The sequence below is a fragment of the Phyllostomus discolor genome, chromosome 3 (assembly GCF_004126475.2).
Source record: "Phyllostomus discolor isolate MPI-MPIP mPhyDis1 chromosome 3, mPhyDis1.pri.v3, whole genome shotgun sequence".
In the NCBI taxonomy this organism is placed as follows: domain Eukaryota; kingdom Metazoa; phylum Chordata; class Mammalia; order Chiroptera; family Phyllostomidae; genus Phyllostomus; species Phyllostomus discolor.
This window is the reverse complement of record NC_040905.2, coordinates 44,610,228-44,623,119: the sequence shown is the minus strand read 5'-3', so window position 1 is coordinate 44,623,119 and position 12,892 is coordinate 44,610,228. Positions and strand designations below refer to the sequence as shown.

Sequence of the window (12,892 nt, the reverse complement as noted above, 5' to 3'; positions counted from 1 at the left end):
CACGTTTTCAGTCCAGAAAGCGGAAGAAGAAATCGGAAGTGACGTCGCAGTCAAACAAGTGAATCTGAGGCCGCGGATGGAAAGGCCCAACTCGCTGTTCGCTGTCGAAGGTGGTCGCGAGACCCTGCTCTCCCACCCGGTCGGCCTCAGACCCCTGTCCCACGGACCCGCCCGCTGCGGGTGAGCCAGAGTTTCCACCTGCCGTAACTGATCCGCGCTAGGACTTTTTGGGCAGAGCTGGCGGGTGGCCACGGGGCGGACTTCCCTCCCGACAACAGTCTTCCCTCTAGTGGGCTCTTGTTCCTGGACGCTGAGACACCTGTCGCCTGTGAAGCATCATTAATTTTTATAGTATCTTCCTCTCCTTGCAGGACAACTCCAGGATTAGGAAGAACCAGGGAGACACCTACTATTAGCGTCCATTGGGAACTAGCACAGTTGCCCAGTTTATCGCGTTAGGTTCTCTTTTCATCCCTGGGCTCTGATAGATTGAGGTGACGATCATAGCTACCCTTGGCCTTATGTCTTTTTCTCACTGCCTCCTCTTCCTGATCATTTTTTCTCCTCTCCTATTCTTCGAAATTTTGGCCTACCTAATCAGCTTTGCTTCTCCTCTGTACAATAGTGCCAAGAGCAGAGCTCTATTTCTGCTCCTTTTTTCCCCAGGTGCGTTCCCTTCAAAGACCTGTAGTTCCACCTATAAACCCTGATTTATAACATGGACGATGTTTAGAGCTGGAAAAACTATTAGACATGCATATTTCAACCATCTTTATAAATAAATAAAGTGAGTCTCAAGACTTACTCAATTTGTCTGTCCAGAGTTTGCACAGCTAGTACTAGTAGTGACGTTGGGAATGGAACACCAGATGTAATTAACAGGTGTTTGTAGAGCATCATGCAGGGTCATTCCAGGATAGAAAAGAGTATGACACATTAAAATTTAGATTAGGAAACATTTATGGAACACCTGATAGGACCAAGCACTGTTTTGTGTGCAAAGATTAGTAAGTGTAGTCCTCATCCTAGAAGAGTTTTCAGAAAATTTATTAGAATCGAAATGGAAACATTCAAGAGAATGATAAATGCTAAAATAGGAATACACGCAGAGTGCCGAGAGTACTCATGGGAGTTTCACTTAGGCATCTTCAGGGTAGAAGTCTGTAGGGTTGGCTCTGACCTAAGGAAACACTCTTCCCACCTTGCAATACCCTTTTAAAGACCTCTGCATTGCCCCTGCATGTCCATTTGAATCACGACTGATTTCCTGCTCTGGTTTCCTTCATTCCTTCGCTAAAGTATATTGACTTTGTTATCTGTTACTTTCTTTTTTAATTATCATTACAATTTGTTATTTCTTCAATGCTTTCTCTTTTGGAAGTTTTGGATTAGTGTTGCTGCTTATTGTAGGGGGCAGGTGATGGAGTCAGAACAGCTGGATAGGTTCCTCATAATTTATGAATCCCTCCCATTTTTTCTATGATGGACATAATGATTACCTGCCCTGACTATTCAATGGAGTGTTACAAGGATCAGTCTTGCAAAATGTTTATCAGTAAATGTATGGTTTGCCAACCTCTGCTTCACTAATGCATTCTTCAATTTTAAACACTGCACTCTCTCAGAATTTCTAAGAGACAGTAAACTGTAACATGAAAAAATTAATGGGATGTTATTGTCTTCATGTCCCAGTGATTATATATCTGGGAAAATTATATATCTTGGATTTCTTCATTTTTTTAGAATCAATTTTAGGTGCAATAGTGAAATTTCCCTTAAAATTATATTAAGGTCCATAGGAGACGTGCCAGTGATTACCGAAAACTAATCCTAAAATAACAGTAAATGATTCAATAACAGGTGTGCTTATAATCTATACTCTGGGAGTAAGCAGTTTTTGACTTCATGGTACAGTTTATATTTGAAAAAATGTAATTAATACCTATAACAAAGATTGAGAGCCAAAAACTCTACGTTGATCCTAGTGTCCTAGAGATTCTAAAGCAAAGGAAGCCAGTCTATAATCTCTTCAATTTTCATAAAAACCTAAATTACTTTGGTAACATGTGATCTGAACAAAAACTGATAAAGAAATATATCTTCAGTTCACCATAACCAAAGCTTTGTAAAGTCACTATCCAGGAGTCACTGGTGTTGTCGATGCCAACAGACTTGGGTACATCATGAGTTCTCACTTAAATTCACACTGAGAGCCACTTACAAACAGAGCATACTCAAAAATGAACCTCAAGTGAGTTCAAGTTTTCACATAAAAGGTTATTTCTTATCATTAGCCTGATCTTTTATCCATCTGACAATATTCAGGAATAGAAAAGGAGATTACAAGATAACTAAAATTTGTTGGAACCTAGTGATGAAGATTAAAATGTTACTGTATTTCATTTGGTCTACCAGCATACTGTGAGGTTAATGTGGGTTTCCCCATTTTACAGGTGAGGCTGAGGCTTAGAGAGTTGGAGTAACTTGTACACGTTCACACACAGATAATAAGAAGCTTAGGTTTATATCCAGGGTTCTCTGCGTATGAATGTTGTATGCTTTCTGTTATTAATGGATGCTTGTAAGAGCACTGTTTGCATACTTGATTGAAAATGATTATTTTGTGTACTTCTGCCAAAGTTGATAGTATACTTTAAATTATTTTCTTTCAGATTTTTTTAATATCCAAATTTCAAGAATACACTGGATATCACTCTTAAAAAAGCAAAAGGAAATTATGAAGGACTGTTTTAATTATTGAAACTACAGTTGAAATCATGGCTACATCAGCGAATCTGGACCTTGGAGCCCAGCTAATAGTGGAAGAGTGTCCCAGCAGTTATAGTCTAACTGGCATGCCAGACATTAAAATAGAACATCAGCTGGATGCAAATGCAGAAGAAGCATCGGCTCAGGGTGTCGCCATGGGAATGAAATTCATATTGCCTAACCGATTTGATATGAACGTGTGCTCTCGATTTGTGAAGTCCTTAAATGAAGAGGATAGTAAAAATATTCAAGATCAGGTTAACTCGGACCTGGAGGTGGCATCTGTCCTATTTAAAGGTTGAAAGTTATGGTATAAATATCTGCATTTGTTTTGTTTTTGTTTACTTATTGTTTTTTTTCTTCCCTTTCTGATCATGAGATTTTGAGTTTGGGAAGAAAGTTTGGAAGTCATCTTCCAATATGGTTTTTCTAGAATCTTACAGAAGACATAGTGAAATAACTTCATATTATATAATGTCCAAAGTACATGTTGATTTTTTAAAAATTTCTTGCTTCACCTTTGTCAAAAGGAGAAGTCTTTTATGTAATTCCTTATTGTACCTTTTTAAATCATGGGAGAAAAATATTGGTGCCTTTTACAAGTTAATTAGCATAATATTCCCTATTCTATGAATATTTGATCAGTATTAGCTTCCTGTGCTTTCAGTCAGTGAAATATGTCATTATATTGTAGGTTTATAACAATCTATTGAATAAAAATACTAATTCCAGAATAAAGTTGCTCAACATTAATACAGATTTTTTTCTGGAACTTTCACTATGGTAGTATAGATTTCTTAATGACAAACAATAATTAAATATCACTTGAGAAACAGTTGAAGATATACCTCATGTATTTTTTAATGTAAATGTCAACATAGAATTTTGAAATGCTTTGTCATTAAAATGTTGTTTTAATGTGTTTAATTTATTTTACTTAGCTGAATGCAATATCCATACGTCTCCTTCTCCGGGAATCCAAGTAAGGCATGTCTACACTCCCTCTACAACAAAGCACTTCTCACCCATAAAACAGTCAACTACCTTGACCAACAAACACAGAGGAAATGAGGTCTCAACCACACCTCTGTTAGCAAATTGTAAGTATTTCCCACCAGTGTTTAAACAATCCTTGTTACTAATATAATGGTTTCAAGAGTTTGGCTTTGAAATGTTATTTTCATTAAATGCATATTCCATTTGGGAAAACTCAATAGTTTTAGTAATTTAAATTTCTTTCACAGATTACTGCATATTCAAATTATTCACATTTTATGCTTCCCTGTTTAAAACATACAGATTGAAATATTAAAACCCTTACAGTTTACTGTAAAAAAAGGTAAGTTATTCTAAACGTTGTGCAAAGTAAGACATTGTGTTTTGTGTTCTTGGAGTGCAAGGCTTTACATTTTGCTTATAAATTAGATCACTGATCCACAAGTTATTTGTAGTAAAAGCAGAGTGATTTCTGTTGTAATTTTGAATTTGAATATAAGTATTAAACTACCTTTTTAAAAACTTAGAGCCTACAGGCTTTTTTAAAGGTGTATAATCACTCGAGAAGAAGTGAAGTTTTTCTGTATAGCAGACAGAATATACCAAAACCAGTTAGCAATTTAATGTTAGGAACTACATGTGAAAATACAATGTAAGTACATCTATATTCTAGTGCATGGTAAAATACATTTCTTTACTTTGGAAGCACTATATCCCTCTTGACTTCAAACCGTATGCTGTAGCACGTGTCTTACTCTACCTATTGGTCATTTCTGTCTAATTTGTATAAATTTGCAACTGCTCCCCAATTGCCTTCCTTTCTGCATTAAGGACCCCCAACCACATCACTGCAGTCAAGGATCGAATGATACTGATTTTTAAGTGCCTGTTTTTAAAGTATCATAATTTTTAAGTGCCTAACTTTTAAGTGTCATGGAACAGTGCCTGTTTATCTTTGTTTAAAATGGAGATTGTCTTAAAACATTCCAACTGTAGAATTTTTTAACTCAAAACATCTAGAAATCATGTGGTTCACATACCTACCTCATGTTACAGATAAAACTGTTTAATCAGTTATCCAAGGGCACATACCAAATTAACCACAGCTAGGTCTGCCCTCGAGGATTTACTCTCAAAGTCAGTTGTCCATTTACCATCTTGTTCCTCCTAAATGTAAGAAAAAGCCATGGAATCTTGAAATAATGATATTTGGGACCTCAGTGGATTTAATCAGTGACAACATGAAAGGTGTGTCTTTGTTAGACCCAACTCTTTCATAAGTTTGCATAAAGAGATGGCATTTTAAAAATTAAGTACCCAAGCCATTTCTTTGATTGATTAGATCAGTAACAATTTGCATTGCTAGTGAATGTAAAAATTTGCATATTTATTGATAATAACTTTGCAAATGTCAGAACTACCTTGAACATATAGGAGTCACTTCTCAGATACAGCATGACTATTTGCATTGTTAGGGTATATTTTAGTTAGGTTTATTTTTTTAACAATAGAATGATAGTTTTTGTTTTGGAAAGGAAAATTGCTACTTCTGGCCAAGATGGAGGCATAGGTAGACACACTGTGCCTCCTCACCCAACCAAAAGAAGAACAACAACAAATTTAAAAACAAAAAATAACCACAACTGACAGAAAACAGAACTGTATGGAAGTCTGACAACCAAGGAGTTAAAAAAGAAACACTCACTCAGACCAGTAGGAGGAGCAGAGACAGGCCACCGGGCAGAGAGGTCACAGCAAGATGGTGGCTGGCAGACCGGGCCGCCCCACATTCGTGTACAGATAAACCAGGAGGAGAAACGGGGGAACGAGACAGACCGCGCAACCCAGGGTCCCAGCATGGGGAAATAAAGCCTCAACCCTCTGACTGAAAACACCTGTGGGGGTTGAGGCAGCAGCAGGAGAAACTCCCAGGCTCACAGGAGAGTTCGTTGGAGAGACCCACAGGGTCCTAGAATGTACACAAACCCACCCACCCAGGAATTAGCACCAGAAGGGCCCAATTTCCTTGTGGGAAGCGGGGGAGAATGACTGAAATCTGGCAGAGAGTGGAGCAAGCAGCACTGCTCCCTCTCAGACCCCTCCCCACATACAACATCACAGTGCAATACTTGGGTTGCCCCACCCTGGTGAATACCTAAGGCTCCGCCCCTTACTATGTAACAGGTGTGCCAAGACCCCCCCCCCCAAAAAAATGGCGCAAATGAAAGAACAGTTCAAAGCTCCAGAAAAAATACAACTAAGTGATAAAGAGATAGTCAACTTATCAGATGCACAGTTCAAAACACTGGTTATCAGGATGCTCCAGGAACTCACTAGGTACTTCGACAGCATAAAAAAGACCCAGGCAGCAATGAAAGTTGCATTATGTGAAATAAAGAAAAATCTACAGGGAACCAACAGTGATGGAAAGGAAACTAGGACTCATATCAATGGTTTGGAGCAGAAAGAAGAAAGAAACATTCAACCAGAACAGAATGAAAAAACAAGAAGTCAAAAAAATGAGAGGCTTAGAAACCTCCAGGACATCTTGAAACGTTCCAACATCCGAGTCATAGGAGTGCCAGAAGGAGAAGAGGAAGAACAAGAAATGGAAAACTTATTTGAAAAAATAATGAAGGAGAACTTCACCAATCTGGCAAAGGAAATAGACTTCCAAGAAGCCCAGGAAGCTCAGAGAGTCCCAAAGAAGTTGGACTCAAAGAGGAACACACCAAGGCACGTCATAATTACATTACCCAAGATTAAAGATAAGGAGAGAATCTTAAAAGCAGCAAGAATAAAGGAGAGAGTTACCTACAAAGGAGTTCTCATTAGACTGTCAGCTCATTTCTCAAAAGAAACCTTGCGGGCAAGAAGGGGCTGTAAAGAAGTATTCAAAGTCATGAAAGGCAAGGACCTACATCCAAGATTACTCTAGCCAGCAATGCTTTCATTTATAATAAAAAGGCAGATAAAGTGCTTCCCAGATAAGGTCAAGTTAAAGGAGGTCGTCATCACCCAGCCCTTATTGTATGAAATGTTAAAGGGACTTATCTAAGGAAAAGAAGATCAAAAATATGAACAATAAAATGACAACAAACTTACAGCTGTTAACAACCGAACCAAAAAAAAAAGCCAAACTAAGCAAACAACTAGAACAGGAACAGAATCACAGAAATGGAAATCACATGGGAGGGTTATCAGTGGGGAGGGGGAGAAAAGGGGAAAAGATAGAATAAGAAGCATAAATAGTAGGTACAAAATAGACAGGGGGTGGTTAAGAATAGTATAGGAAATGGAGAAGCCAAAAAACTTATATGTACGACCCATGGACACCACCTAAAGGGAGGAACGCAGGTGGGAGGGGGTGTGCAGGGCAGAGGGGAATAAAGGGGGAAAAACAGGACAACCGTAATAGCATAATCAATAAAGTATATTTTTTAAAAAATTGCTGCACAAACATGAATAATGGGATGATGAGAGAGTCTAGATATATGAAGCTTTTTATGGTACTGTTTCAGCTTTATCTGTTCACCAGTTAGCTGCTCAGGGAGAGATGCTCTACCTGGCTACTCGCATTGAACAAGGTAATAGCCTATTTTTAAAAATGTATTTAAAACAAACGTAATAGGATTTATTAGACTTGTTATTTTTTTCTTTTTATACAAAGAAGTATAAAGATAAAAAATGGTTGTATAATCTCACAAGGCAATATTCTAAAGTATAAAAGTCATAGCTTCCCGTATAAGCCTAGCCTTTTCCTCAAAAGGAAAAGTAAGGTTTTTATATTTTCAGAAAACTCTTCTACAAAACATTTCTGTTTATATTTGGAGTTGTATATGAGAATATGGATGTGCTTTTTCTTTTTTTTTTTAAAGATCATGATATTTTTTTAAGATTTTATTTATTTATTTTTAGAGAGGGAAGGGAGGGAAAGAGAGAGAGAGAGAGAGAAAGAGAGAGAAACATCAATGTGCGGTTGCTGGGGGTTATGGCCTGCAACCCATGCATGTACCCTGGCTGGGAATCGAACCTGGGACACTTTGGTTCCCAGCCCACACTCAATCCACTGAGCTACGCCAGCCAGGGGATGTGCTTTTTCTTATTTACACAAAAGGAAAAATACTGCACTTTACTTTTTTTCACTTAATAGTTTGGAAATCTTTTCGTATTAAGACCCAAGGATATATTTTATTCTTTTAAACGGGTCCATGATTTTGCATTGTATTGCATACATGTATGCTTTATTTTTTAACTAGTCCCCCTGGTGCTGGTTGATTCACTTGTTGCTACTAAGTAACAGTATTGCCATTCTTTTTAAATGTATCTGTAGAGTAAATTCCTTCAGAATATTTTGTGGTTGAAAAGGTGTATGAATTTTTATTTTTATATTTATTGCCAGGTGTTTGCCCTGTCTTCACACAAGAGTTAGGATTCTATTTCCCCTACCCTCACTGACACAGGATACTAGTGGACTAAACTAAAAACAGTGTCTCATACTGGTTTTGTTTACGGTTTTGAAATTATGGAATATTTCAATTTCCTTTTGTGTTTATTTCTGTGAACCCATATCAAAATTAAAGAAATCTGCTTTTTGTTGCTCATGTTGCATATTTGTTCCCAATTTGTCATTTTTCCTTTGGCTTTGTGATGTTTATCAAACAAATGCTTAATATTTTTAAGTGGTAAATTTACTTTTTTCTTTGTGACTTCTAATTTTTATGTCCTGCTTAGAAAGGATTTCATACTCTATCTAAGATTATAAATGAATTTATTCATGCCTTATTCTAGAACTTCTGTGGTTTCCTTTTTACTTTTCAATCTTTGACACATATGAAATATGTTTTGGTGTCGTGAGATAAAGATCAAGCTTTACATTTATTTTCATTTTCCAAAAAAATTAGTTAGTTGTCTCATCTTTATTGGTTGAATACAATGTACATGATAAAAGATGTTTACTTTTTAATCATGTTATTCTTTTATAAGAAAGACTGACTTCGTCATTATATTTCCATTTGTTTATAAATATTTGAAGGTTTTATTCTCAAGCTACTAAATAAATGTCAGGGAAGAGCTGTGGACTTTAAAACTAGTAGACTAAATCTGGGGAACAAAATAAGGTTCAAGGTAGAATTTCATGGTATTGCCTTTCAAATTATTCAGTCTTCATTCACATTATATTATTTTAGCAACCACCCAGAATGAATGAAATTCAAAGGCAGCAATGTTATCTGTAGACTAGAACATGCTTTAGTAAGATTTTGGAGTTTTATAATAGTATATATTTATGTAATGCTGAAGGCTATTATATAAGTTCATTTTTATTGTGATTCTCCCAACTACGCATTGAGATAAGCAAGGTATTATTCTGTGTATTGGAGAAATCAAATGGCATGCCCAGAATCACACTTTTAGAAAGTGATAGGGCCAGAATCCAAACTCTGGTCTCCTGATTCCAAGCCCATTGTTCTATAGATTACCTTGTGCCTAGAATTATGTCGTGTCTCCTAGTTTATACTTGAAGTGATATGCTATTTGAATCCAGTTATATACATTGAGGCAATTTTAGTACAGTCAGACTGCAAATTGCAACAACACATAGCAGGACTTCAGTGAACAAAAGTCAGCACGAAGTCATCCTCACTGAGTAATATCAACTTTTTAGAATGCCAGTATTTTCATGGTGATGTTAATATGTGGTTGTTAAATTAGATCACAAAAATTGCTTTTCTTTTAAATAGAAAATGTTATCAATCACACGGATGAAGAAGGATTTACTCCTCTGATGTGGGCTGCAGCACACGGGCAAATAGCTGTGGTAGAGTTTCTACTTCAGAATGTAAGGAAAATGCCTCAGAAAATGTACCTGTACAGTTACTTAAGTTCAGTTAAGTCTTCAGTAAAGTTTCAGTATCTCCAGCCAACTAGATGTAATGGTAGAGGATCCAAAATTTTTTAATGCTTTGCACGTTCTTGTGGAACATGAATCTAGTTGGGCAGATAGAACTAATCATACATGAAACAGTGAGAGGCCAAGCCCAGCCCCCTGTAAGTGCAGTGGGAACAGAAGCACTGTCAGCCTTGTAGGAGCAGCAGCATAGAAGAGATGTCATTTGGCTCCAGAGTGAAGGGATAGTTAGGACTGAGGTGGAGAAAGGAGGCATCCAGACAACCTTGATAACAAGAGGTTGTGTTATTTCTGTATTAACCCCAGAACACTACCTGACCTGAGTGTTGAACTGTGATTATTGTTGACAGAAATAACAATATTCTTGTTTGCATGAATTGAAAAGTCTTTTATCTCCACTTCCCATGCCAGGGTGCTGATCCCCAGCTTTTAGGAAAAGGTCGGGAAAGTGCACTGTCTCTGGCCTGTAGTAAAGGCTACACCGATATTGTCAAAATGCTGCTTGATTGTGGAGTTGATGTAAATGAATATGATTGGGTGAGTCTGTGACACCAAGTTTTACATTATTGTAAGAAACTCGAGGATTTATTTGGTTTGGGGAGACATAATAAATTTTAGTAAACACTTGGAAGAATAAGCAATTAGTTAATGAAACACCTAGAAGGAAAAGTTAATGACATAAACTTAGTAATTCTGATTTTTCTTCACAAAATATTAAAATTACCTTAAAGTACTTTTACATGCCCAATTCTTAGTAAAACTTCTCACAGCAACATTAAATTCTTCAAATCTTGCTCATCTTGAAAAACTAAATCACTTTTTCCTTTTATAGAATGGAGGCACACCTTTGCTTTATGCTGTGCATGGAAATCATGTGAAGTGTGTAAAAATGCTCTTAGGTAAGCAGATAAAAATGAAAATATTTAGAAAATGCCAAGAGGACTTTATTTTACTTTTTATAAGCTGGCCTCCCTTAGTATTACTCAGCAGAAGCATTAATTATTGTTAAAAACACTAATCCTGCTGCTCTTTACGGTGGAGCACCTGCTGCCATCACGTTGCCCGAGGAGAGGCAGCTCCGTCGCACAGCATGCCTGCAGTCGGAGCGTTTGTCCTGGTTGCTTCCCTTCTGGAGGTCACATGTGAATCCCCGGTGGTTTTTTTGTCCGCAGAGTCTTTATGTTTAAGTTCTGCCTGTCGTTGTTTGTGAGTTTCAGCTGCTCTAGAGGATGCTTGTTTGTTTGAAATGTCTTCCCTTCCACCCACCAAAGCGAATTCTGTGCACTCTGTGTAGCCTGTACTTTGTCACATCATCTTGAAGATACTCTTCAAATTTGCTGAAAATCTGTCTTGCTATTTGTACACCAGTCAGTAATAGGCAAACATATCCACATTTTCATTTATTTATGTAGATTTTTCTATTTTGGTATAGAAAACGGAGCTGACCCAACAATTGAAACCGACTCTGGATATAATTCTATGGATTTAGCTGTAGCCCTGGGCTATCGAAGTGGTAAGTATTATACTGTAGAATGCTCAGGTTTCATTTTACTAAAGCTCTGCAGATAGTACAAACCAGTGATCCAAACCATTTTCATTGTTGTAACATGCAGAACACTGCATGTTACCCTAACTCCTGACTGTGGGCAAAATGAAAACATTCCTACAAAGTCTAGAAATGAGTTTTGTTACCATTACTTTTCACCCACCCAGATAATTAGTTGCTGGAATATAAATACACACCTATTTACAAGATGTGTTTAACATTCTCATAGCAAACTATAAAATGCTCTTATAGTTGCCCTTTTCTGTTCCTTAGAACAACCTTGTACTCTGGACTCTCCTTCAGTTGCAAAAGTTAGAAACCAAGAACAGAAAATTTAGTAACTTGGGCAATTAGTAAGTCAATGATAGGCTAAATTTTAAATCTATTTAAGCATCATATTGCCCATAAAATATGAGTATATCCAACTTAGAAATAACTTTGTTTTAGGAAAAGTTGGGGATATAAGATTGAATTTGATAATTCTTTTGAAAGTTTTTAAATCAACATGTTTGGTCTTGATCTCCTGTCTGTTCTAGTTCAACAGGTCATTGAGTCACATTTACTGAAGCTGCTTCAAAATATCAGAGAGTAGAGAGCGTCGTCAAAGTGCGCCTGCCCTTCCGTTCACTTTTTGGCCCTTCTAAATGATAGTTTTGTTTACTTGTAAGTTTTTACCTCAGTTGCAATATTTACTGATTTTTACTAAGTTTTAATAAATATTCTTCTGAGTAATTCACTGGTTTATAATAAAATTAATGTTGATGCTTTTTTATAAATGTGTTTTATGGCATATTTAAAATTATAAATTAATGTTTTGTGGCATGTAAATTTCTATGGTACATTGTTGTCTGTCTTTGTATCGAGTGCTGTAATTTAACATTTTCAGAAATTATTCTATCCTATTCATCTGTACTCTTATATTAACTCATTGTCTTTATATAGAGTTTGCTATAAATCATAGAAAAAAATTTGTTATTATTGAATTAAAAATGCACAGTGTGATTGTTTACAAAATGTTATAAATAAATAAAGTACATTCTCCATTTGCATGCTAGTTTTTTTTTTTTAATTAAGTAAGGTTATTAAGGGATTCCTTTAGGATTTTTAGTTTAACCCTAATGTCCTGCCAGGACACTCCATTAGGTCAGACAGTATAATTAAAAGAAATTAAATGTAAGTCAACTAAGATTTAATGATTGTCATTTCTAGAAAGATATTTAGAATATTTTTCTCTTGTAAGTAAGCTTTCCAGTAGGAAATGTCTTCCGTGAAGAAGGCAGTCCTTCAACAACAGCCAGCTGCTCTTTAATTCTACTAAAGGACACTACACACCCGTGTCACGCCAGAGTCTGGGAGAGAGCCACGGGCCGGACTTGACTCGGCCACTGAGCATGGGACTTGGGTTAAGTCACTTCATCTGGAAAATGGATGTTATATCAGTTATGATACTTTGGTTGTCCACATAAACTATCTAGCTCATTTAAGCACAGAGGAAGAAATTGAAAGATATGGAATGAAAGGAAAAGCTGAAGAAGCAGGCAATATAATTTCTTAAAGTTTCATACCAAGAAATGACTCTGGGCGAGGGATCTCAATCAGTTAATCATGGCCAGTCATCTTGGATGCTGCTGTGGTACTGGAGCTTAAGTCCCCTTGTTCATCATTCTACTCAT

At 36.7% G+C, this 12,892-nt stretch overlaps 1 protein-coding gene across 2 annotated transcripts; it reads left to right on the top strand.

Moving 5' to 3' along the window:
* Nucleotides 1-13: 13 nt before the first annotated feature.
* ANKRA2 (ankyrin repeat family A member 2) lies at nt 14-12,254 on the top strand. 2 transcript variants are annotated; one of them, XM_036020408.1, is made up of 10 exons: nt 14-180; nt 372-494; nt 2,673-3,066; nt 3,711-3,869; nt 7,287-7,352; nt 9,507-9,604; nt 10,085-10,210; nt 10,506-10,572; nt 11,106-11,186; nt 11,756-12,254. In XM_036020408.1, exons 3-10 carry the CDS (start codon nt 2,778-2,780, stop codon nt 11,809-11,811), a joined length of 942 nt encoding a protein of 313 aa, XP_035876301.1. In that variant the 5' UTR covers nt 14-180; nt 372-494; nt 2,673-2,777; the 3' UTR covers nt 11,812-12,254. The 2 variants fall into 2 exon arrangements, with proteins under 2 accessions (XP_035876301.1, XP_028384709.1); XM_028528908.2 differs by lacking the exon at nt 372-494 and having other exon boundaries at nt 15-180.
* The last annotated feature ends 638 nt before the right edge of the window (nt 12,255-12,892 follow it).